The 26,774-nt window shown below is 41.2% G+C and overlaps 1 protein-coding gene across 10 annotated transcripts; it reads left to right on the top strand.

Moving 5' to 3' along the window:
• LOC102940984 (SERTA domain-containing protein 2) lies at positions 1-24,728 on the top strand. 10 transcript variants are annotated; one of them, XM_043548692.1, is made up of 5 exons: positions 509-644; positions 3,869-3,992; positions 11,802-11,831; positions 15,033-15,067; positions 21,411-24,728. In XM_043548692.1, the coding sequence occupies exon 5, from the start codon at positions 21,415-21,417 to the stop codon at positions 22,264-22,266; it is 852 nt and encodes a 283-aa protein (XP_043404627.1). In that variant the 5' UTR covers positions 509-644; positions 3,869-3,992; positions 11,802-11,831; positions 15,033-15,067; positions 21,411-21,414; the 3' UTR covers positions 22,267-24,728. The 10 variants fall into 10 exon arrangements, with proteins under 10 accessions (XP_037757003.2, XP_043404627.1, XP_037757004.1 ...); XM_037901076.2 differs by lacking the exon at positions 15,033-15,067; XM_037901079.2 differs by lacking the exon at positions 3,869-3,992 and having other exon boundaries at positions 547-644.
• The last annotated feature ends 2,046 nt before the right edge of the window (positions 24,729-26,774 follow it).

The following is a 26,774-nucleotide window of genomic DNA, read 5'->3' as shown; positions in this document are numbered from 1 at the left end:
AGCAGCCGGGGGCGAGCAGCAGCAGCTGGAGGGTAGAAGTACTGCTCGCCCCCGTGTCGCTGCTGGGCACCCAGCGGCGGCGGGGGCTCAGCCGGGCGCTAGAGCTGCCTGGGGACTGCTGGCGGCACAGCCCCGCGCGCCCCCCCCCCGCGCGAGAGCAGCCGCCTCACACCAGCAGAGAGGAGCGGGCGGGGCTCGAGCTGCGGCAGAACTGCGGCTGCGCCCATTCCAATTGGCCCAAGGCGGGGCGGGGGGAGCCGCCCCGCTCCGCCCCCTCTGGCTCCGGCGGCTTTGGGGTTGGTCGCTGCTGTTGGGTCGGCAGAGCCCATCCCCCCAAAGCTAGCCGGCCAGTGAGAAAATGGTTGCTGGGCTGGCTTGAAGAGCCGCTGGCCAATGGGAGCAGGGCTAGCTGCCGGCGGGCGAGGCGCGCGCAGCTGCCCCCCCTCCCCCCCTCCTCCCTTGGGCTGGCCGCGGTGTTGCGTGCGGAGGGGAGGAGCTGAGGTGGCCGCGGCCCGGCGGGGGTGGCGCTCGCCTCCTCCTGGAAGGCGTCCGAGTCCCAGCCCCGCTGAGGGAGCCCGCCCGGCTGGCTGGGGAGGGCAGAGCAGCCTGCGAAGGAGCGGGCGGCCCCGCTCCTCTTCTCCCAGGTGAGGGACCGGCTGGAGCGGGGCGACTGAGCAGAGGCCGGGCGCGGGGGAGAGGTGCCGTGCGGGGGGACTTGGAGGGAGGGAGTGGCGGGCGGGGTGGAGGGCCACGGGGGGGACCTGATCTATGGGCGGGGAGGACCTGGGTGGATGGCTGCGGGGTGGGGCTGGGACCTGCGGGGGCGGGGGGGCTGGGTGACTGGCTGGCTGCTTGCAGGGACTCGGGCGGGTGGGAACCGGGCTGGCTGCGGGGAGGACCTGCGGGAGGGGACACCTGGCGGGCGATATTCAGTCGGGGCTGGGCTGAAGCGCTCAGATCAGTTATAATCAGCCTGGCTGGAATCTCTGGAAGACGGGGAGGAGAGGAACTTTTCACAGTTCAGGAAGCCCAAGGTTATCTTTGGTTTTACTGCTGCTCATTGCTGCTGGGGGCGGCACAGGCAGCCGATTTCAGGAAGTACCCAACTTGTCTAGTCTCTTTTCACGAAGGCCAGATGGTGGCAGGCTCCCCTGGGCTTTATTATAAATGGTGTATTTGCAATAGTAGCTGTAGGGATGGCGGCAGGGAAGAGACTCTTGGTCCCTGTCTGTGTGTGCTCTATCATTTGCAATTATTTAGCCTTCTGAAAAATGCTAACTGCGGCCCCTACATAAGTGCTTGCACCTTTATCGTATGTCTTCTCGTGTCTATTTTATAAGCTCCCAAGTTTGCCTCCATTTCCAGCAAATGGCTCATACTTACTTCTCATCCTAGTCTCTTATATGAATATTGCAAATTTGCCGCACTAACAAGCGTGAGCAATAATTTCTGCTCAAGATAGGGCTGGAACTTATTGAGAGAGGCTGCAGCCATTTAGAATTGAGGTGCCTTCACAGAGCTATAAGAGAAGCTTGCATGGTGGCTTTTTCTTTTATATCCGATTGAGCCAAGTGTTAGATCTCTCAATTCTGTGGGCACTAAATTGAGTTCAACTGAGCTGAAATAATATAAAAAAATAGATACTACAGTGTTTTTAAGTTAAAAGTGGACCACAAACAAATTGGTACTGAAAGAATGAACATAGAGTTGGAGGGAGACAGAAGAAAGAGGAATATATTTTTATAGTCTATAAAACTGGTAACTATTTACAGAATAAGCAGTTAGGTTCACAGCATATGCTAAAAATGAATGCTTTCTAGTATATAGGCCACTTGTGTTTGATAGTCTTTTGTATTTTGTACTGTGTCTCATTGCATACCAGTGTGAAATGAACTAAGAATGGTAAACTGGTAGCTTGGAGCATGAAAATGAGTTGTAGTTAGGGAAAAGATCCTTTTTCCAATTAGCTAATCCTCTTTAAGGTCTGTACGTAAAGACATTAAGATCAATACATCTTGAATTCCAACAGTCTTTCCAACCAGAGATCAAATTTTAAAGGACATTACATATTTTTCACTTTTGTTAAAAATCACTGTTGCATTATGAAAACTTTTTATTAATCTCAAGTTTGAAACTAAAATCCATTCTGACATGAGTGTGCACACTTGTGTTTCCAGAGTTAAAGACTATAAAGACTTTGAGGAGTACTTGTGGCACCTTAGAGACTAACAAATTTATTTGAGCATAAGCTTTCTTGAGCAACAGCTCACTTCATTGGGTGCATTCCCCATGTGCTTCACAAATAGATTTTAAAAAGTAGATCAACTTTCAGGCCTATCAACCATGTTAGTGCTTTTTTAAAACAAAAAAAACTAGTCATGCCTTTTAATGTTAAATGCCTACCCAATGTTAAAAACAACTCAGTTGTTTTTAAGCAACCTATTTTAATTTCTTGTCAAGAATGGCGCAGACCTTCAAGAAGCCAATTTATGTGAGTAGTAGGGAGTTGTATCTGAATAGTTGTCTTACTGTTGGGTCAAATTGGCAGTCTCAAATGGAGGGTATCCTCCTGCTGGATTATTACTTCTCTTTTTACCAGCTGGTCCTATGTGGTGAAATTTTGAGGTGGAAAAGCAAACAAACCCATACATTTTACAGAGCTCTCTGTTGCCAGATGCTAATAAAGTAAGGTGTTCTCTGTTAATAGAATATTAGAACTAATTACTAAGTTAAATGTACTTACAGATAACAAAAATATTGGTTTATGAATAATTAAGTACGATCGTTGAAATGAAGATTTTGAACTGCAAAGCTAGTTCTTGATTACAAAGGAATGTTTTCAACTACATATAGTGTTGATATTTACTCTAGTGCCGAATTTTCTAAATAGATAGACTTCTGTGGCTAGGTCCAAGTTTGAAGAAACATTACAGCCACAGGCTGAAAAAGCACTCTGCTACCAACAGCACATGGGATTCCAGGGGGGCAGATAGCTGAAGTCAATGGAATTATGACAACTTACATCAGCAGAGGATCTGCTCCCAAGAATAAATGAGACCATCAGAGCACCCAGTTTGTGAACCTCAGTGGAGGCTGAACAATCCCTTTTACTACACCCTCAAGCCTTTGCCTAGTCCACTAGCATCACTTGAACTTCAGCCACCAAGTTGCAGTTTCTGTTGTGCACTGACGAACCGTGCACACTGTGCTCTCTGGGTATGATGAAAATGATACTATGTTGTGTGTTTTGCAAATTTATGGCTCAGGTCATTTCACTGTATTCCCTGGTGGCCTCATATATACTGAAGATGAGGAAATTTGGGTAATTACTGTGAAAAATATTTTTCATTAAACTAAAACCTAAGAAAATCCAAATCTGGATGCCTAATGTCATCTCTCAGTAGATAACAATCAGTTTTGAAAATGTATGTTATCCAAAAAGATTTACTTAAAACTTGGTCTGCCTGTTGTCTTTATGGTCATATTAGAAATCCTCTGAAAGAGAGCAGTTTGTTGCAGCATGTTGGATGAGATGATGCAAAATTAATATAGCTGAAACTGATACTTGGTGGTCAGTTTTCTTTGTGTCATGTTTAATTATGGAAGATGATTACCATTTAATGTCTGCTGACAAAATATAAATTAGAATTTTAAAGTATGCGCCCAAGGCATCGGATGAACTTAATTTTGACTGTTATATCAATTCAGGTTTTTCAGTTTTATAGTTGTCCTATTAGCACTGACTATCTAAAATGTCAGTTTAAGAAAGTTGTCTGAAATTTCATGCCGGTTTGTCTTAGTATATTAAGACTTTTTTTTGTAAAACAATGTCATAGTAATAGAACATTTTTATAATTCTGTCCTAAAGTTGCATCATTCTACTGAAGCGGATGACTTGGGCTGTTATCACAGTTGTATAGTTCAACACCATTTCGGATGAATGCGCTTTAAACAAAATCTAGAATCTTCCTACCTTTCTAACTCTTGTAAAGGTAATGATTTTTCTGTGAAATCTTATTTTTACCTGCACAGTTTCTATTATGCTTGTAGCTAGACTCTTAATATCCAGCTTCTAAATAACTTTTTATGGTAAAATCAACAGTCCAAAATGACAGTGGGCTTCTTTACGCTTAGCGGATAGCGTAAAATCTTCAGATTATTTGCTTTGAATAGCATGTTTTATGTGAGGTTTCTGTTCAGTTAAACATTATAGTGTTACAATAAATTGTTTGCATAAGACCCCATTTTTCTGGGTTTTAATAACTAGGGCCCAAATCCTGCATTGAGCTCCATGGTGCATGCTCATTGGCTTCAGCTGCAGGAATTGGAGACCTTATGGGGTATGTCTACAGCCCAAAAAAAACCACAAAAAACCTGTCTAGGACTACAGACTCCAGCTCATGCTAGAGCAGTGGCTCTCAACCTTTCCAGACAACGGTACACCTCTCAGGAGTCTGATTTGTCTTTCGTACCCCCATGTTTCACCTCACTTAAGAACTACTTGCTTAGAAAATCAGACATAAGAATACAAAAGTATCACAGCACACTTACTGAAAAATTACTTACTTTCTCGTTTTTACCATATAAAACAAATAAATTGGAATATAAACATTGTACTTGCACGACAGTGGATAATATATAGAGCAGTGTGTGCAAGTCATTGTATGAAATTTTAGTTTGTATTGACTTCCCTAGTGTTTTTGTGTAGCCTGTTGGAAAACTAGGCAAATATGTAGGTGAGTTGATGTACCCCCCGGAAACCTTTACATACCCCGACTTGAGAATCACTGCCCTAGAGCAGTAAAAATAGTAATGTAGATGTTCCCCCTTGGGCTCAGAAACTCATCCCTCTTGCTTAGTTTCAGAGCCCAAGCTCCAACATGACTACAAACACATACACTGCTATTTTTAGCTATGTAATGTGAGCCCAAGTCTGTAGACCCAGGTTCTGAGGTTTGTTGTTGTGGTTTGTGTTTGGTACTGTGGACATACCTATGTTATGTTATTACTGCGCTCTCTTGTGAGGCAGTATTTCTGATATGTGCTGCTCTACCATGAAATCTTGGGTGTGATTAAAAGAATGAATCCCAGTTTGGCTGGATCAAATGTTTTAATGCACTTTAGTGAATTATGTGAAATATTGAAATGTTTCTCCTCATACATAAGGCCATATGCTTCCTCCCCTACCCCTCCGATCAGTTGCATTTATTTATTTTGGTGGTGGAAACTTCTCTGATTCTCTGCCAAATCCACATACTAGCATTTCATCATTCTGAATAATCTGAATTCTCTTGACAATGGGTTTTCATCTGGATCACTGAAACTTATATGTGGTTTCTGTCTGTGGTGTTACGTGTGTGATCACATGCAATAGTTTTGCATCTTCAGTAGATAAGTGACTTGAGGAAGGAACAGGTTTTTTCCAACTGTTTTCTATCAAGTAAGAAAAACTGGTAATAGGCATTACATCAAATCTGATGATCTTTTAATTAGTTTGTCAATCCAGCTGTATTTTGCTTTGGTGGAATCACAGTTAAAAAGTTAAAATTTAATTAAACTTTTGCTGCAGTTTCTAGATTTAGTAACTTTTGATCATGTTGGGTTCAGCTGAACTGTTCTGTTATGCCTTAGCTTAAATGACAGCCCTCCCCTTCTTCCCGCTGAAACCCTTCACCCAAAATCTCAGCTGAAATGTAGCTGCTGCAACACTTTATATACTAAGGGTACATACTTGCAGGGTTCACATCTGAAAGTGGAATCATACACACAGATGACACAAGTTTGGGCACAACATTTTTAAAAGATGGTTATGTTCTTTTTTTTTTAAAAAAAAAAAAAAAAAAAGCCATGCTACCTCATTACACTCTCCTGCAAGTGACTCTAGTGATAGATGTTAGATGCTAAGAGTACTTCTTGTTTGTTGCTATAAGCAGTCGCAGAGACATAACACCATGCTGTTTTAGCAGGAAAAAATACAAATCCTGACAGAGCTGCTTCTTTCCCAGAATGAAATACCGAAACTAATAAGGAGCAGTAACTGAACAGCTGTTTGTTTTCTGTACACAGAAAACTGATTAGCGTTGCTTTACAAAGAATGATTTGTGAATGAGGTTCTTTTTAAGTGTAGAAAGTCTTAGCATAATTTTTATTGCTATACTTTTCCTTTTCACCTGTTATTTTTAGATGAAGGTAAAACTTTTCACTTGAGTAGCACTTTCTATCCAAAGGACCTTAGTACTTTACGAACACTAGTTTTGCTTTGTAACACTCCTGTGAAAGTCTGAATTATCCTGTGTCTACAGATAGTGAAACTAATGCAGAGAAGTTATGAAATAGAACTGAGGATTCCAAACTCCCAGTCCTGTGCTTTATCAAGGCTGTCGTTTCTCTGTTTATTTCATTTAGTGCTCTTTAGACTCTTGTGTCTATATTAAAAACATTGTTTGGCAGGTGGATTGTCCTTGTTTGTAGTTTATGAAAATCTTAACAATCTCTTGTTGTTGTGTTCAGATAAGTCCCGCTATTACTATTAAAAGTTATATGAAGCATCTGTCAGTATTTGGGGACCAAAAATATGTCCTGCTCTAAAATCAGTTCACATTATCTGTTTCCCTTTTTGAGGAGCTATTTCCTTTTGGATTCTAGCTCCAGTAAATAACTTCACTGCACAAGAGCTTAGATTTTTGGAAGTAACAAAAAATTCAAGGCAGTATGTGTCAATATTCCTCTTTAAACCATTTCAGACATGCATACCTCCTATTTCATCTCATACCGTTTAGCTAAAATTAAAAGCAAAATGCTTTTAAGTAAGTCTCATTCTGTCCATAAGGCTAGAGTCATAGCTTATCATTTAGTATAATATGTTGAATCCTTCTTGTCTCACCTCATAAAATGACCCAGCCCTGTTCTTAATAGAAACCTGAGTTGAACTGTAAAATCCTCAGGAACCTTGGCTAGCAGGGCACTAGTTGTGATTATCCAATCACGCCTTGCTGTGTTATGTAAGCTATTTTGGGTTGTCAGTATAAATCCATTCCTAATGTCCAACCTGGTCACTTCTGTTTTGTCCCTTGATCTCTGCTCCATTAACAACACTAGCTTCTCTACCTCTTTGCTGCTCTTGTCTCTCTTTACGGGGGGGGGAGGGGGGAGCCATTGCAGGAATACGCAACCGCCAGTTGTCAGGACCTTACTGTGCTAGGTGCTGAGATAGAATGTGGGTAGATATGCTCCCTTACCCTTGGATGTTTACAGTCTAAGACTGGATGCAACAAGTACATTAGTTAATACATTAAAGATTGTCATGCTCAGATACTACAGTGATGGGAGTCAGATAAGTACCACATATTGATAGGTAAGTGGCAAATAGTAGGCAGGAAGGAGAAAAGATGAGGATAACAAGTTCACACAGTTATATATACTAGCTGTATGCACAATTTGATGGTTCTGAATTATAACTATTTCTAAAAGTCGCCTACAAACTTCCTTTCTAGATGCCTACTGTTAATTTGCTGACTTAATGTAGGCACCCCTATGTCTCTGTCTCCATAGCTCCTCCTATGTTCCTAGTGCTTGGAACACCACTCTTTCAGAATCTATTCAAGCCCTTAACCCTCACCTAATTCAAATTATTGCTAAAATCTCACTTCTCTAGTATTGCCTACGTTAAATGAGTCTTTACAAAAAAGAAGTATGAGAACTTAAACTGGGTCATCATGTAAAATCTCCATAACCTGTGCCCTTTCTTGCCCTATCCTCTTGTCTATCAAGTCCATCACTTATGTTGTAAGTTTGGGGCAGTGAGACTTGTCTTTTAGGTGTTTTATCTTAAGTGCCTCATACAGTCATATGGGCACTCTAAAATCTGAAATTTTGAAAGCATATCAGTCAAACTATATGTCGTATCTGAATGAGTCAACAACATGATGCAGTTGTGAATAAAGCTAATATAATTCTGGGGTATATTAGCAGGCGTTTGTATGTAAAACCTGGAGGTAATTATTCTAATATGCTCGGCACTGCTGAGGCCTCAGTTGGAGTAGTGTGTCCAGTTCTGGGTACCATACACCAAGAAAAATGTGTACAGATTGGAGAGAGTCCAGAGGAGAGCAACAGAAACGATAAAAGGCTTAGAAACCTTGCCTATGAGAAAAGGTTAAAAAAAAAAAAAAATTGGCATGTTGCGTCCTGAGGGGGGAAAAGATTGAGGGAGGATCTGATCAGTATTCAGAGATATCAGGGTCCGTTAGAAAGAAGACTGATCAGTTGTTCTCCATATCTACTGAAGGTAGGCCAAGAAGTAAGGGACTTAATCTGCAGCAAGGGAGGCTTAAGTTAGATATTAGGAAAATTTTCCAAATGTAAGAGTAGTTAAACTCTGGATTAGGCTTCCAAGAGAGCTTGTGTAATCCCCATCACTAGAAGTTTTTAAGAAGGTATTGGATGAACACCGGTGAGGGAGGGTCTAAGTTTACTTGGATCCTGTGTCAGCATGGGGGGCTGGACCTGATGACTTTTCAGGGTCCCTTCCAGCTTTACGTTTCTGATTTTGACTTTCTTGGTATAGTTATTCTACTTTATTAAGACTTGGAAATAAGAAAAGCAAACATGAATGTTGTGGCTATTCCCACAAGGTAGTATACCCGACTTAAGCCTGGTCTACATTAGAGTTAGGTTGACATAAGCTGTCTTACGTCAACCTAACTGTGTAAACATCTACGCTGCAATGTTCCGCCCACCGATTTAACTCGCCCGCTACACCGACCTAATAACTCCACCTCCATGAGAGGGGTAGCGTTTAGGTTGGTGTAGTTAGGTCGACACAGTGTCTGTGTGGACACTGTGTTGCTTACATCGCCTGTTGCTGCCTTTGACAGATGGTGCCCTGTCAGCCCCGGGACTCCGGCTGTTGGCCCAGGGCATTGGGGCTCCGGTTGTCATTGCCCCATAAGGCCCCACTAAATTTGGTACAAGTGCTTCTGCTGAGGACACGCACCACCGACGGAAGGAGCGTGGTGTGGAAACAAAGACCTGATTTAATTACTGTGGTGGTGTAGGTGGACCTAACTTAAGTAGACTTAATTTTGTAGCGTAGATATACCCTTAAACAGGCATAAGTACAGTAAAGATGTTTGTAAAAGTAACCCCTCACCTGTGCAGAAAGAAAAGCACCAAGAGATCCAACAAGGCCAAGTCAGAAGGACCCATTTCGATCAGCCAGTGTGACCACCTGCATAATGCAAGCCAAATGCTTCCTTCGAGATCGTGTTCATCAGCATGAACTGTAACAGCAAATAAATACCAGTTAGCCCCAGTGCTGGGTATTGTTCATGAGAAGGAAAAGTGTGCACACGTATACAGTAATAAATTCTATAAATTCACTTTCTTGGATGCTTTCTCTCGTTAGAACTGCATGTAGTGCAAGATTCAAAGTTTAACAGTGTTGCATACATCTAGTAGGATGTTTTATGAAAGGTGGAGAAAGAGGAAACAAGGAAGTGGGCTTGCCCAAGCAGAAGTAGTGGGAGATTCTAACTCAATCATTCACTGCTTTCCTCCTGCGGCTGTTTCCAGCTGCACTTCCTCACCACATGTCAGGAGCAGCTGCTCTGCAGCATCAGTCCCTGTGACAGATGGAGCTGGTGTCTTCCTCTAAAATTGTAGCACTTGTATAATCTGCCACAGGCTTCTCAAGGTTAACATTTGAGAGCCTGGAGTGTTTCTTTTGCATCCCTGCCTGCTCTAACCAGGCTTCCCATTTGGCATTCTTTGCTGATGGTTGATCAGTGACATGCCTCCCTGTCTCCTCCCACTTCCTTATACTTGAGTACAGTTTAGAATTGTGGCCCGTGGTTGCTTTCTCCCAACCCAAAGGGGCAAAATTCCTGTGGAGCTACCATGGGGCTTAAGTGAGAAGCATGCTGCTCAGCCAGCACCTACTCCAGACTGGATCTGTGGATGTGAGCTCCTGTCTGCTTATTGACATGGATGGGAGTGTTTGGCCCTCTTAACAGTGAAAAGGAATCTGCTTTTGATTTGTTAATGGTCAAGAAGTAGTTAGGCTTTCAAAACTCTTAATGTAAGCTTTCCATGATAAATGACCTATAACTCAATGTTGGTTCACATTGCATGCTAACTTTGGTTAAGTAGATGTGAGGACAGTACCCAAAATACATAAGTGTAGAATTCCCTATTTTTAATTGTTCTGTGTGCGTGATGACCAGGTCTCCAATGGAGACCCTAAATTATTTTCTAAAATGTGTTCTAGTTTTTATAGATAACTTGTCCTTTCATTTCTAACTGGATAAGTACAAATCTCAGGTTTATGTTGACATAGGCTTTAGTCTGTGCTCACTTTGTATATTTACAGTACAATTTTGAAATCAGTGTACACACAATCATTTTGCTAGGGCCCTATTTTTGAGTGTTGAGTAGCTTCCTGGAATTAGGCTAAAGCAAGGATACACTTCACAGCAGTTTCCAGAAGCTCCTCCTACAATTCTAGCATGTCCAGTTTGTGCTTCTCTGTTGACCAGATTGTACAGTTCTGTCAGCTGTTTGAAAGGACTGACAACTGGAGAGCAGTAACACAGGATTATCTGGGTATGGAATTGATAGAGGTTGGTTCTTCATCTGTTCCAAAAATTATAGTGGGAAGTGGATTACAAAATTAAACAACGTGGTCATAGTTCCATGCTGTGTAATGGAGCAGTACAAAAAAAGTACCTGGAAAAAATTACAGTTCTCTTAAAAGGTAAGTTACCCATAGAAACCTGGAGCAGCTGTTAAAAATATACTCTTGTGACAATTTGACAAATTATTTTATACTAGAAAGTAAAGCAAAAGGCCTGATAAAATGTGGTTTATTTGGTAAGAGGGGCTTCATGTCTTTTGTGGGTCAACATTAGAGTGTATTTGACACAGAATTGAAGTGTAAAATGACAGTAGTATCATGGTTACTAGTGGAAATGTTAGCTGCAGAGTTATAGCAAGCTGCTTTGGTTTTATTATCTTTAAAATTTCCATACTTATAAAATTATCTAGCTTCTAAAAACAGACTTGCAGCATTCGTGCAGTTAGGCAGACAGCCACATTAAACAGGCACAGTTAAGGCTGCTGCAAATAAGACTAGGTATTCTAAAAGTCTCACCCGTTCTATGGATTTAGAAATAGATTTGATTAAAAACAAATTTGCTTTGCTCTCAGTCCTCTTCATGTACTAGAAGAGTTTTAAGTCTAATGTTTAGAAAGCTACAGTGACTAACTGTATTATTCTTAAACATTTCTAGAACAGCTAGTATTAAGGAGGTAGAACTTATTTTGTTTAGCTATTGTGGGGGGAGGTAAGGGAGGACATTAATGCATGTGTGTGTTGGAGTTTTTAGTGTGATAGGCACACTGTGAAATGAAAAGTTAAAACAAACTATATAAAACTGTTTCATGCAACTTTAAGGTTTTTAATGCCCATGTCTCTGAAAATTTCAGCGCCATGAGCTGGAATTTAGCTGAGTGTCTCCTACCTAAAACGGATAGGTTTGCATTAGCTAAAACACCATGCACCTCTCTGAGAGAGAATGTAGGGATTAGCATTTACCTATATTAGTGAAATTGATTTGACTTATAAAGGTTCCTGGATTGACAATGAAGCCTAAATATGTATTGCAGAAAAATTACATTAAAATAACTTGAAGGTTGTGAAGTCAAACATTCAAAAGTTAGGAAATGCTAGATTTCGGTTTCCTGTACAACCTTAATTTGGCCCTCTTTTCCATATGTATTAAGATACTGTTTTTTTCATTCAGTGTGCAGGATGGATGACGCTCCCTGAATGGGTAAGCTATTCAATATTTTTTTATCCTTGTTCAGCATGTGGTTCCAGGCCATTTTGCTGCACATTATCTAAACCCTGCACTGGTTGCAGAATTAGATATTTTCTCATGGCTTTTCTGTGACACTCTTAACTGTAGCAGATGGCTGCTTTGCAAACATTAATTAAATTACTTTCACAATGCTCCCATGGGATGGGGTAGTGACATTATTCATAAAATAGATTTTTTTCCCCCACAAAGATTGTGCCCCAAATTGCCAGAGTATTCTAATTTTGGTTGTCCAATTTGAGATTATGCAGGCTCTGATTTTTGAGTATTTCACATTATTTTTGCATTTTATATATTCAAAGCACATTTTCTATAGACTTGATCTACAGTTAAGAACTCAGCATTTCTGTAAATCGGGCTCCAGATGTCTTAAATTGAGCATCCAGAAAAAGAGAGAGACGATTAATGACCACTTTTAAAAAGGTGATTTAGGTGATTTGATTTAGGTGATTTGCTCAGTATAGTCTCTAGTCTTGTTCTTTGAAACAACTGAACTATTTTTGTGAAAAACTTCTGCCCAGATAGTTGAAGTTTGGCAAAGTTAAAACCAACTGAAAGCAACATCTTTGTAATGGAAAGTATTAGGCAACTTAACAATAGACAGAACTACTAGCCCCACATGTAACTTAAAACTTCATTTTGAATGGCAAATTTGATTTCCTACAGGAACATCCTATAGTCTCTGTCTGTGTGTATTGATGTAGGAGTCTCACTTTCATTCTTTTCTCACCGTCCTGGCTTCCCCCCCCACTCCTTCCCCATCTGCTCCCCACCCTCAGTTGTTCCTGAGTGCTGCTCCATCTCTTGCATCCTGTTACCTTAGAGGAGACAGCACTCTTCAGTTATGGTCCAGTTCAGTTCAGCTGTGACGCAACACAGAAGATGATGCACATTGTCAATGAATGCCTGCTGACTAGGTTCAGCGGTGGCCTAAAAGAACTGCATCATGCTACCGAAGATGCCATTGCTTGGCTAGACGACTCTGCACACGCTAAATAATGTTATGGTCCAGGCAGATGGATGCATCGGAAGCCCTGCAGTATGTTCTGAAAGTCTGAAAATCTGAGATGGGATCATCCTCTGGGGTGAAGGGGGGCTTTCTTCCTGCCATCCCCCTCTACCCAGAAATCTAGCAGCAGGTTGTCTTAATGCAAAATGTGTGGTAATGGACTGTCCGCTAAAGTAGTCAGCTGGACTACTGCTGGTTGTACGCAGTACTCACATGAAAGGGAAGTTGGGAGGCCTTCTGCCTTGTACTGGGCTTGGATCCTTGCGTGGTAAGCATCTGGCATTAATCTGCCACGGGATTTCTAATTTGATTGTTTAACGTTCTGTGTTTTTGTGTTGAGTCTGGGAGTAAACCCTTTCCAGTTGTATGGGCAAAACCAGGTCCAGGCTTTACCAATGTCTTCAGCAGAAACTGAAGTCCTTTTAGTTTTTCTTTTCTCAGAACTGCATATTATAGCTGAGTGTTAGCCATGCTGTGTTCTCTCTACAGTAATCAGTTGTCCCTGCAACCAAGTAGAAAAAATACGCTTAACTCAAATATAGAACTGCTTGTTTTTTTTAACGTGTATAGTAGTAGGACTGGTTAATATCTAGGCATTGTTGTTTTGAGCCACTTCATAGAATCATAAAGTATAGGACTGGAAGGGGCCTCAGTAGATCACCTAGTCCAGTCCCCTGCACTCAAGGCAGGACTAAGTAATAATTAGACCGTTCCTGAAAGGTGTTTGGAGGTTTTTAAGAACAGTTAGACCAGGGTTTCTCAAACTGGGATCCATGGACCCCGGGGGGTCTGTGAGGGTACTCCAGGGGATCCACGAGTCATGTCCAGGGCCACTGGCCCCACTGATCAACTCTTCCCCCTCCCTCCTAGCGCCTCCTGCACGCCGCTGAACAGCTGTTCCACAGTGTACAGAAGGCCCTAGAAGGGAAGGGGTGGAGCGGGAACGGGGCACGTTCAAGTGAGGGTGTGGAAAGAAGTGGGGAAGAGGAGGGGCAGGGGTGGAGCAGGGACAGGAAGAGGTAGGATTCTACCACCCCCCTAGGTAATTTGTTCCAATGCTTAAAAATTCCTGTCAGGGTGGTTTCCTAATGTCCAACCTAAACCTCCCTTGCTGCAATTTAAGCCCATTGCTTCTTGTCCTACCCTCAGAATTTAAGGAGAAGAATTTTTCTCCCTCCTCCCTGTAAAAAAAACCTTTTATGTACTTGAAAACTGTGATCATGCCACCTGCCTCCTCCCCCCGTCTTCTCCAGACTAAACAAACCCAATTTTTTCAATCTTTCCTCATAGGTCATGTTGTCTAGACCTTGAGTCATTTTTGTTGCTCTTCCCTGGACTTTCTCCAATTTGTCCCACATCTTTCCTGAAATGTGGTGCCCAGAAGTGGACACACTATTCCCGCTGAGGCCTTAGCATGAAATAGAGTGGAAGAATTACTTCTAGTGTCTTGCTTACAACACTCCTGCTAATACATCCCAGAATGATGTTGACTTTGTTTTGCAACACTGTTACTGTTGACTCATATTTAGCTTGTGATCCACTATAATCCCCAGATCCCTTTCCGCAGTACTCCTTCCTAGGTGTCGTTTCCCTTTTTTTGTGTGCATGCAATTGATTGTTCTTTGCTAAGAGGAGTACTTTGCATTTGTCCTTATTGAATTTCATCCTCTTTACTTCAGACCATTTCTCCAGTTTGTCCAGATCATCTTGAATTTTAATCCTATCCTCCAAAACACTTGCAACTCCTCCCAACTTGGTATTGTCCACAAACTTTATAAATGTACTCTCTATGCCATTATCTAAATCATTTATGAATATATTGAACAGACCTGGACCCAGGCACAATCCCTGTGGGACCCCACTCAGTATGCCTTTCCAGTTTGACTGTGGTGATTACGCTCTGGGAATGGTTTTCCAATGAGTTATGCACCCACCTTTATAGTAGCTCCAGCTAGGCTATATTCCCTAATTTGTTTGAGAAGGCCATGTGAGACAGTATCAGAAGCCTTACTAAAGTGAAGATATACCACATCTACTGCTTCCCCCTATCCACAAGGCTTGTTACCTTGTCAAAGAAAGCTATTAGATAAAGTTATTAAGACTGTAACTGTCCCATGCACTTCACATTTTTTATTTTCCTTTTGCAGGTCTTAAGATGATGCACCAACAGTGACTATAAAAAGTAAAAAAATAACTAATATCCAGCATCAAAGGGGCTTCCTTGAATATCTGCTGTTAACATTTCAGACCTCTTCCCACCCTAATCTGTGTTGATGTAGGCACTGAATATTGATTTTTTGATTTACAGTTAATTGACTATTCTTAGAGAGTAGCATTTACAAATTCCCATACCTTACCAAAAAAGTCTAAAGGATGGGCAAGTCACATCTGACTGATTTATTTATAGTATGCAGAGATGTTGTAGCTGTGTCAGTCCCAGGATATTAGAGACACAAAGTGTGTGAGGTGAGAGACAAGCTTTTCAGCTATACACAGCTCTTCCTCAGGTCTGGGAAAGGTACTTAAGGTATCACAGCTAAGTATAAGATTGAACAGGTAGTTTAGCATAAGTAGTAAACATGTATTCTGAGGATCATTCCAGGTGAAGTGTCCAAACACTGCCTCCCTCGGAACACCATCCATGCCACTATGCATTTCACTTTCCTATACACCTACATCCCCCACAATGACTGCATAGCTGTCTGCCTCAAATATTTACAAGACAGTGGACAACCCTCAGATATCCACTACATTGTATTGCCAAACTCATCCATTTCATGCTCAGCCATAACAATTTTACATTCAACAACGAACACGTTGTCTAACAATGGGAACAACCATAGGTGCTAGCATGGCTCCCCAGTATGCCATCCTCCTCATGGGACCTTGAAGAGGAATTTCTGGATAAATGCACCACAGAACCAAGGATATTCTGAGGACACCTCAATGATATTTTTCATCCTCTGGACAGATTACTTAAAATCCCTTCCAATTTCCACCACAATTTCAACCACCACCACCCATCCATTAAACTGTCTCTGGTATGCTCCCACACTAACATCAAATTCCTGGCCACCACAATCAGCTTCAACAATGGAACCCTACAGACAACTACATACAAGAAACCCATGGATCAGCACACCTATCTTCATAGATACAGTAACTACCCCAAATGCACCAAGAAATCTGTTATCTACAGCCAGGCATCCAGATACCACAAAATATGCTCTGAGGAAAAAGTTCAGAATACACATTAGCACACTCAAAACCACTTTGACCAAACAAGGACACTCCGCCAGAAAAGTAGCTCACATCATGGAACAGGGCACCCAAATACTCCAAGAGAACCAGCTTCAATACAGAAATAAAACCCCCTCTGACCACACAACCCTAGTTGTCACCTACCACTCAACACTGGAACCCATCTCGGGTATCATCAAACTACCACCACCCATACTCAATGGAGACCCCATCCTGAAATAAATCTTCCCTGAACCCCTTTTTCTGGCCTTCATACAACCCCCCGACCTCTCCAAGATCATCATCGGAAGCAGGCTCCCCACAGACCAGGACACACCAACTCAAAGCGGCTTCAGGCCCTGTTAGAACAACAGACACAAAACTTGCAGACATACCTCCACTTCTACAATGATCAACAACTCTCCACAACACATCTTCCAAGATCCATGGGTCCTACACATGCCTATCACAACATGTGGTGTACCTCATCCAGTGCACTAAAGGCCCCAATAACAACTGTGTGGGTGAAACCAGACAATCCTATACTGTTAAATGAATTCGCATAGGAACATGATAAAAGACAGGAACACCATCTCACAAAGCGATCTCTCTATACCGGACCTATCTGTCCTCATCAAAAGAAACCTGCACAACACTTTCAAAAGATGAATTTCAGCTCCCAGGCTCATAACTTTTGCTAGACACTAAAAATCATGGACTGAATAATGACCGGATTTATGGCTTATTACAACAATCGTAACCCACTAACTCCCCTTTTTGTCTTATGACTACAAGGGTATTAATCACCTTGAATGGTCTCTTAGAATATGTGCTAACTACATATACTAAACTATTTGTTTCATCTTGTATTTAGCTGTGACACTGTATCTTTCCCAGACCTGCTCTGCGTAGCTGGAAAGCTCCCCCCACAACAGAAGTTGGTCCAATAAAAGATATTACCTCACCCACCTTGTCTCTGATTTATTTGCAGGCATTTCTGTGGTGTTCTCTGCCACAGTTTGACTCTCCATATGCGTGCTGTAAATGTGAGAAATTGTCTGTTTATAGTAAAATGTGTGGTTTATAAATTTTATAGTTAGTGTTATGTTGAGACTTTCATTATAAAACATTACCTCCCTTTTTAGCTTTCTGAAAATCTTTAGCTACAATTTTCTGTATGTGTTCTCAGGCTGTAGGTGAATTTGGGGAGAGGGGGCTGAAGGAGAGAGTATGGAGCAAAATCTATTCACTTTTTGAGATGAAAGGGTAGAGGGAGGACTTTTCTGGTGTAAGATTTTATGAAGTTTACTCGCTGCTGAATTTCTCAAGCTGAAACTTTGCAATTAGTTCCTACCAAGGACTACTGCATGTTCTCTTCCCCCACCCTCCCCCAAAAAATGGAAAAGTAACTTTTTTACACATGCAGTACAAAATTCCTAGTATGTTTAGAGCTATGGGGCTGAAATAGTCCAGCATACAAAGTTTACTTTCCCCTTCAAGTAAAAAGTAATTTAACAGTGAGGGGTAACTAACTAGAGGAACAATTTATCAAGGGTTGTGGTGGATTCCAGATCACTGGCAATCTTTAAACCAAGATTGGATTTTTTCTAAGATATTCTCTAGGCATCACTTCAGGGAAGTTTTCTGGCTGGTATTATTCAGGAGATCAGAAGAGATTACCACAGTGGTCCCTTCTGGCTTTGGAATCTATAAATCCGTGAAAAATCTGTTTTGAGAAGTAAGAACAGATCCAGGAATTTATGGGGTTTCATATAAATGTTGGCAGTTATGGAACAGTTTTGAGAGGAAGACTGAATTCTGGGTGCTGTGTGTAGGTGGGCTGTTTGGGGTGGGGAGGGGGGAAGAGCTGCATACCTACTCTGGGGAGCAGTGTTCCCTCTAATTTTTCCCACCCATGTGCGGAATGAGTTTTATGTGCACCACTATAGCCTATCGGTCGGTGCACATAACAAAATTCATATGGTGGGGGTGCGGCCAAGGGGTTCGGAGTGTGGGAGGGGGCTTAGGACTGGGGCAGAGGGTTGGCGGGGGGGGGGACCCTCTGGGGTGGGGCATGGGATGAGGGGTGCAGGAGGGTGCTCTGCGGCTACGCTGGGGTGAGAACTTCTCCCTAGCACTCTCTTCCCTACAGCAGTGGGGGTGAGGGGGAAGAGAGAGAAAGAGGCACCTCTCCCTGCTGTGGCAGCTCCAGGGCAAGGGCCACAGAATAGGTGCCCCTCCCCCACCCCCTGCAGGTCCAGGGTGGGGCCAAGCCATGGGAGGGACACCTGGGCTGCAGCATAGTTGGAGCTGGAGGGCTGCCAGCGATAGGTTGGGGGCTGGGTTAGGTTGGGGAGAGGGGCACCCTAGCTGCAGCAGGTCCCCGGGCAGGTTCCCTTGAGTGCTTGCATGCTAAATATGGGTGGGTTCCCTGAGCGATAAATAGGCTGCTGCGTGGCCCAGCAGCGTATAGGGAACTTAGCTGGGGAGTCCAAGATGGATACCTCTGTTTTCAAGGCCTTAATCATCTACAAGCGAAAGCCCACAGGATCCTGCAGTTGTCATCTCTGGTGCCATGCAATTCCACTTACCTTCTCTAGTAAGGTGACTGAGAAGCAGCAGGCTTGTTTTTCCCCCTTAAGGGTCTTCAATAAGCTTCTACGTGCTCTACTTCCATTTGGGAATGAAACTGCATGATGCGTTCTACTCCCCACTTAGTTCATTAAGTGAGACTGTAGGCTTCTCGTTTGTTTTGTTCTTGGAGTTAGAGAGTAGTCTGGAGTGTTTAAGTCCCCAGAAAAGTTGTTTAACCATAAATCAAAATCCCTCACTGTTTGGTGCAATGACTGGCAGGATTCTTGACCAGCAATGGAAAGGGGCTGTCCTGCAGCCAAATTCCCTTGCCTGGCGTATCTGGACCCCTTCACTGCTACCTTTTCGCTGCCTGTACTTTTAAATTTTCTGACTATTTAGTGGCATCTGCACATAAATGGCTTGAAATCCCTGGTGTAATATCTTAAGGCAGCATAAATGCTGACAACATCCATTGAGAAGTTTGCGTTTATGAAGGAATTTAAACACTTCTAAGCCCTTTGGGCTCACTGGTGCTTACTGGCATACATTAAATGGGGTGCACTTCACATGTACATATGTAGGGAACACATCTACATATGAACACTGACTGAAATGTTGTAGCCGTGTTGGTCCCAGGATACTAGAGCTTACACAGAGCTCTTCTTCAGGTCTGGGCTGAAGAATAGTTATGTGTAAGCTCGAAAGCTCGTCTCTCACCAACAGAAGCTGGGCCAATAAAAAACATTGCCTCACCCACCTTGTGTCTCGAACACTGACTGAATACAGTTTTCTATTGTGGGAGTGTAGTAGCTAATTTTCTATTCCTCGCAACTTTATTATATAACCCTACCTAGTGGCTGATCTACTCAGTGAGAGCTACTACCTGTGCGTGCTAAGTCTCAAAATCCATCTTGTAAGTTTCATGGCACAGGGAGGGACTGTGCTGAACTCAACTCAGGCAGCTGTGTGTTCCAGTTGGGAGAGGAGGGGAATTCAGGAAAGGAAATTTCTGCTTGCAAGGTATATTTTTAGAAAGTTCTGACCATATAAAAATAAAGGTTAATGAAACCTGTTTAGCAATTTTAACTATATTGTCCACTAACAAGTGAATAAAATATAATGCAAATTCTGAAATATTCCATATAGCTAGAGCAGTTACAATAATGAACCTCTGTTTACTTGGCAGGATACCTGTGACCCTTTTTCCTGTCTTTATTGAATTCCTCTATAATTCTGTCTTTCTAGCCTGAAAGGGTTGTGAGCTCTATTCCAAAATACTTGGCCTAGTAAGCCTACAAAATGTTCAATTAAAAAGTTCTGCAGCTATAAAAAGCCTCAATAGGGTGGATTTGATTTAAATTACTAGTCAGGAAGACCCTCTATTTAATCATGGTTTTCTACATAAAAGTGCATTCTTGTTGGTTGGTATAACCTTAATACATATTCTTCACAACTCAGAGGTAGATGTAGGTTTCATTTTTAGAAGGTACACACTATACATTTTTAAACAGTAATTTATTTTGAAAACTTTTCAGATTAGTTTTACAGCTATATCAGAAAGTGAATGTTTGGTTATTTCATTTACCAAAGGTAATTGAAGCAGATAGTTCACCTCCCAATGACTTCATAAATATCTCCCATTCAGCAGGTTAATCATTAATATTTGGAGGATTTTCCTTCCAGGCTATATTAGGAGGAGAGCATCACCAGACAGACATTTAAATTGTTTTATTTAACTAAAACAACAATGTTAAGCATTGTGGATTATTTCTTCAACAGCAAACCTATAATATTTTTAAAAAACAAGCATATGTTCCTCTCTTCTCACATTTATCTCCAGACTTTCTCCTTGTCCAGATCTATTCCACCCCAAAAATCTTCTGTTCACTGAACGTTTTGAAACTTTGCACTTTTAGAGAGAGGTAAGGGATTGACTCTGTACACAAATTTGCAGCCGGACAGTAGAGTTGAGATCTGTCATTTCTCACCTCTATATATTTTAAAAACACTTTTGCTGTTAACAAGCATGTTACCTCTGGAGACACACATCCACAGTTTGAGAACTGCAAAACTAAGCATCTCTGATGGTATCTTCTAAACTGAGCACTATGTCCCACTGGGTAGATAGAAAGATTAACCTAAATAATCTATACAGAAGCCTGTGGAACCCCTAATCCATGAACTATTGGAACTCATTTACAAAACTTTTTTCTTAAGCATTACATGAATATATTGTCTCATACTATAGAATTCGAATTTATAATCCCTATTTCCTCAAAAAGCATTTTATCCAAAAAACTTGGGAGGGTTGGGTTTTTTTAAATTGACTTTTATCCATCCTGAGCCTCAGTATGGTCCTGTTGATGCAATTTTTTGTAGTTCTCACTATCGTTAAATACAATTTACATCTCATGATTAAATAGCTGAAATATTTTTTCTCCAATCTAAAATTGTAAGGATTATTAGGGAATCTAGTTGGGAAAACAGTACATCTTTCTCAGTAGAAATAAAAACATCTGGCGAAGAGAGGGTATGCTCCCTTTTTAATAGCTATGTGTGATCAGCTCTCATTAGCATTGATTAACTTAGATAAACTGTCTCCGTTATCCCCACTGCCCACTGTTAGGGATGTAGCTTTTGCAAAAGTGTGGTGTTTTCCAGTGATGCTTAATTAAAAGTATAAAAGATTGACTAGAATTTTTCTTTTGCAGGTTCATGTTGGGGAGAGGCCTAAAACGCAAGCTGAGTGACTATGAGGAGAACGTGGCTGGTCTCTCAAGTGCCTTTGATTCCAGTCGAAATCTGCCCTATCCACTTAAGAGGCAGTTAGTGCTGAACATGTGCCTCACTAAACTACAAACTTACAGAATGCTGGTGGAACCAAACTTACACCGTTCTGTGCTCATAGCCAACACAGTAAGGCAAATTCAGGAGGAAATGAGACAAGAGAGTAGCCAGCAGCCAATTAATGTATGCAATGGCATTGCTCCCAATCCTCACAGCTACCCAGGAATTGATTCATCTGGAATTTCTTTACATTTGCCTTCAGGTAGTAACCAGCAAGAGTCTAACTGTTGTAACTCATGGTCTGCAGAAGGCCCAATTGAAAATAGCCTGCTGATGGTTTCAGATGATGACATGTCATCTGCCATTTCATCTATTCTGAAGGATTTGGACTTCATGGAAGATATAAGTCCACCTACTTCTTTGGTTCCAGCTGGAGATGATGAGCCGAAGTCTCCAGAAAACACATGTCTAAAACTAGAAGATGATAGACAAGATTTGAAGGGAGCAGAATGTGTATTTGGTTCCTTTGAAATTTCGAATTCAACCAGTTACTTAAAAGATTTGGCTATAGATGACATCTTTGAAGATATTGACACTTCAATGTATGATTCAGACTTCTGCTCTCCCCCACTAATGGCACCTAGACCACCTTCTGCTGCTACAGAAGAAACATTGAAAACCTTCCCATCTTGCAATGCTTCCTCAGCAAACAATATTCCAATATGTAGAACAGATCTGAGTGAGTTGGACCATATCATGGAAATTCTTGTTGGATCTTGATATTTATTTTTTTTAACCAAAGATACTTTCCGTACTGCCACTTAACATTGGTTTGAGGATAAAGCCACTGGCTGGGAAAGCTGCAAGGAATTTCTTTTAAAACAAAACAGAATTGTCCACGAGTAGTTCTTAAAATGTCTCAGTTAAAATCAAAAAAGTGGCAGTTTTTAAAATTATTTATTTGAGAAATTGTGCAATCATCTTTTTCCTTCTGGGGGTGCATGTGTGTGTATTGACATAAAAACATGCACATATCCTTACCCGCCACCCCTCATCCCCTTTGAATAAATGTTTATGTGCAATTTTTAATTTGTCAGAAGAATTTACATACAAAGTGAATTTCATATGGGAGTCTCTTATGAAGCCTAGATTTTATTTTTAATATTAAAATACATGCCAAGTTGGCATACATTGGAGTTGCATATTTTGATTGTGCAAATCCATCAGCATTACTAGAGATATAGGTATATTTTAAAAATATTAAAACAAATGTCACTTCCATTTGGTTGGAAAAGCAGACTCAAGACACTTGTCAGTGAAGTATCTTGCATTTTCTAAAGCATTCAAAACTATTTATTTTTGTAAATTTTATAGTCTTTCTACATTTTACTACGTTATTTCATCATAGTACAAATATAATGTATTTCTAGCTGGATGTGGCTAGTACTACCTCTATAAGCTGAAATGCTTTGACTCTTTCCAGTGCTTTGTCTAAGATTGCAAGTTGTTTCTCTTTTCCTTTTTGTTTCTCAATGATATTTTTCTGGTGGGGGGGGGGGGACATTTTTTAATACATTAATTAGATCCTTTGTTTGACAGTGATCTAGCTGATTTGTGAAATTATGAGTATTAAATGTTTAAAATTTCTACAAGTATTTGCAAATGTAATTTATGTATATTGTCCAATTTAACATTTTGTCAGTATTATGTGCTTAGATTTTAAATCTTGGCATTTTTTAAATTAGCATTTACTGTACAGATAGCTTTTTGTTCTGTTTGGAGAATGCCATGTCTTCAGTCCTGTTTTCACTACAAAGCTTTTTTTAATGTGCAATAATACTTACAGATACACATTTGCACAGATGACGCAGAAAGGAAATGCTTTAAATTTAAATTTGTAAAGTAGCACGTTGGGAAAGGTACCTGAAGAGCCAGTGTCTCTGTATCCTTTTAAGAAATGAGTTGAGCATTTCTTATAGTACTAACATTTACTGTTTTGAATACTGCTGAAATGTTCTTGTAAATGTGGTGGGTCACTGCTGATGACTTAAGTACTGTCATGTGAAAGCTCCGGGTCAACTCATTCCGATGCAGTTGCAGGACTGAGGCCTAAGTGTGCTGAAAGAATTTCTGTTTCAGATATGCAACAGAAGGGTTTGGTGGGTTTTTCTTTAAATTATTAATTGAAGATGAGGTTTGTAGTGAGAACTGTTGCTCCATGTGATAGTGGGAAATAATTTTTCCCTCAGACTGGGGTCTTCATTAACTTCTGGAGTTGCTTTCTAAACTACACAACGCTCGTTTTCCCTTGAAACTGTAAAACTGTTTCAATATAGCTGTTAACGCTGCAGTACATTTAGGACAAAAAAAGTTTGTAGAGAGCTTTAAAAGCATCTATAGTTCATTTCACAGTGTAGCCATTTCCCATGTCATTCCCTTTTTCAGCCAGTAGCAGAAGTGTAGCAGCAATAATGTCTCCATTTTGGATAAAGATAATTTTTGCTCATTTTTTTTAGTATGAACTTGCTCATGTTCACTTCAGTGTCTTTCGCTCAGAGCACTGCTTAGCTCTCCCCAACACCACTCAGTGTTTTTAAAAAATGTTTGCTTTTGTTCCATTTGTTCTTTAACTTTTTTGTGGGTGCAGTATCTGGAAAAGAATATGAAGAGCAAGAAAATGTGCCCTAAGTGTTGCATCTCAAAAACAAGGGGTGAAGTCCTGGTCTTGCAGAACAATGGGAGTTTTGCCATTAACTTCAGATGGGCCAGTATTTCACCTGGGATTTTTAGTCTTAAATACGCTGCAGCGTCGGTTATCCTATGCTAAGAGCTCCATTTCAGACCATGTGAGTTCCTCGGTTAGTCCGTCCCTCAAAACTGTGCAAACCCAGTTTAGATCACATTCTTTCAGCCAGCTGGATTGACAGTTGAAGGGTATAAATATATGCGCTCAATGTTAATGGTTCTAATAATCTAGAAATTCTGATGGTATAAAACATTCTAAATCATTGGATAAGGGATTAGTTTGAAAAATGTATAAATAGCTACTGAGAAGGTACAGCTTCAGAATGTACACAGACTGTATTTTGTATAGACTACTCTGGCTTTTCCTCAGTCTCTACTTTTGTATGTAAAGATATGCCTCAATAAATCCTTGAAATATTCCGCACTGTGATGAAGCAGAATTGTGGTTAAAGATATTTTTAATTTTGGTCACAGAAATAAAAATTGTATTTAATTTCTTGTTTGCATTTGCAAATGTGGAATTTGACAATGCAGTAAATACCACCCTTTTGATTGGTATTGCATTCATATCATGTAGCAAATCGTGTTAACTTTAATATGTTCCCACCATATTCACCACCCTGCTCTGTAGAAACTTAAGATGTTGGCGGGAATTAACCTCACAAGCAATTGCTGTAAACTAATTTTTTTATACACTTTTTGGTAATTCATACAAATTGTTGCATACAGTGGATGAAACTTCACTCTTTCTGTTGGTCACAGAGCTCTTGCCACTAAACTGTAATTCTTAACTGGTTGCTTAGTATCCCAGTGCTAAAACCATAAACTGATATGTAATGCTTTGTGGGGGGTGATATGGTATTTTGTGTAAAAGGAAAGTTTTTTTCATCTTTAATTATGCACAAGTTAATTTTAATTCAGTGTAAAATAAAATCAGAGTCTAGATAGTGAGGTCTATGCAGGTGTTTAGGAAAAAATGCAGTAACTTTTCAATTTAGACATAATTTCATGAAGTTTTCCAGTATGAATGTAACATTTACCGACCTTGCCAGTATTTTCTTCACTGAACTAATGAAGATGCAAAATAAATGCTTTCCTAACAGGTTGCTTTTGGGAATCAGCTTAATAAGCAAACTTGCATATCTCTTCACACCCAGACCCCATCTCTCTAAAGCCACTTCTCTACAGAACAGTGGTGGTTGGGCATGGCAATTTCTCCCAAGTCAGTGTGCTGGGAAAAGCCTCACTGCTGTTGATAGTCAAACATCACTTTCCTACAAGTATGAAATGTAGTTTCCCCTGTCTACACAAGAGTACAGCAGTTTTCAACTTTGTTTGCAGGAAACAAGGTCAGATGCACTGTTTTCTTGGTGGGAAATACAACCGAGATCTGAGGTTCCCATCTGTGTATGGGGACGAATAGTGCTCTTAACGCAGCATTAGTGGAAGTAGCTGTCATCCAGTGGGAGAACAGACCCCATTGATGGGGAATATATCTTTAAATGAGCTTTAAAAATATGTTAAGAGTAACTTCTCTTATTGGTGAGTTGAGATATGTTAGTGTATGCTGTGCCTTAGAAATGTTGACTGTGTAAGTTGTCTTGCAGATACCCTGATACGAAATATTCTGTAAGTGTAGCGAAGTGATGCTCGCCGGTGCAGCGCCTCCTGCTGGTTGTTGTGTGAATTAGCTCGATTCCAGCCTGGAGCGCCCTCTGTAGGCCGGTGGCTCACCTGCCTGAGGCACCCATGTCCCTCCCAGACCCCAGTGCCCTTTACCACAGGGTTCTGCCCCAGCAGTGTCCCCATGCTTTGGGTCTCCCCTCCTAGGGGAACCCCTAACCGTCTAAACCCACCTTGCCTCAGTGGCTACTGCCAGTCATCTAGCCACCGCTCACTGGGGCAGATGGCGGTCTGTAATGCCACTCATCATTGGCAAGGGGGTAGGACCTGCTGCCTTTGCCTATTCCCGGGCTGCACCTCTGTAGCCCCAGTACCTTTGGAGGTGAAATTGACACACTACTGCATACAGCCCGTATAAACAAGCATTTCACATGGGGAACTCTGGTAAAGAATCAAAGGCCTCCCATGAGCAAGGCAGCCTCTAGCTGGAATAGACCTTGAGATGTGCATGTACTTAATCTACAGGAGTTTGAGCTGAGTCTGCCAACATACTGGCCACATCTCCCCACTCTGAAGTGGCCTTCCAGGAACTAGTGCAGAGCCCAGCTCTGCAGTGTGCAAGGTACCTCTGCATACTGGGTAATCTGCCTCCATGCCACTAAATCGTTGTGGCTCTGACGGGGGTGGTTGTCTTGGAAACTCACAATATGAATAGTGCTTTTAAAAAAAAGCACTTGGGTAACAAATACTAATACTGTTTGAGCCATGCTACAATGGCCATCTAAATGTATGGTTTCAGAGTAACAGCTGTGTTAGTCTGTATTCGCAAAAAGAAAAGGAGTACTTGTGGCACCTTAGAGACTAACATGCTCAAATAAATTAGTTAGTCTCTAAGGTGCCACAAGTACTCCTTTTCTTTT

This window comes from Chelonia mydas, chromosome 6, assembly GCF_015237465.2.
Source record: "Chelonia mydas isolate rCheMyd1 chromosome 6, rCheMyd1.pri.v2, whole genome shotgun sequence".
NCBI lineage: Eukaryota > Metazoa > Chordata > Testudines > Cheloniidae > Chelonia > Chelonia mydas.
This window is presented reverse-complemented; position numbering and strand designations above follow the sequence as displayed.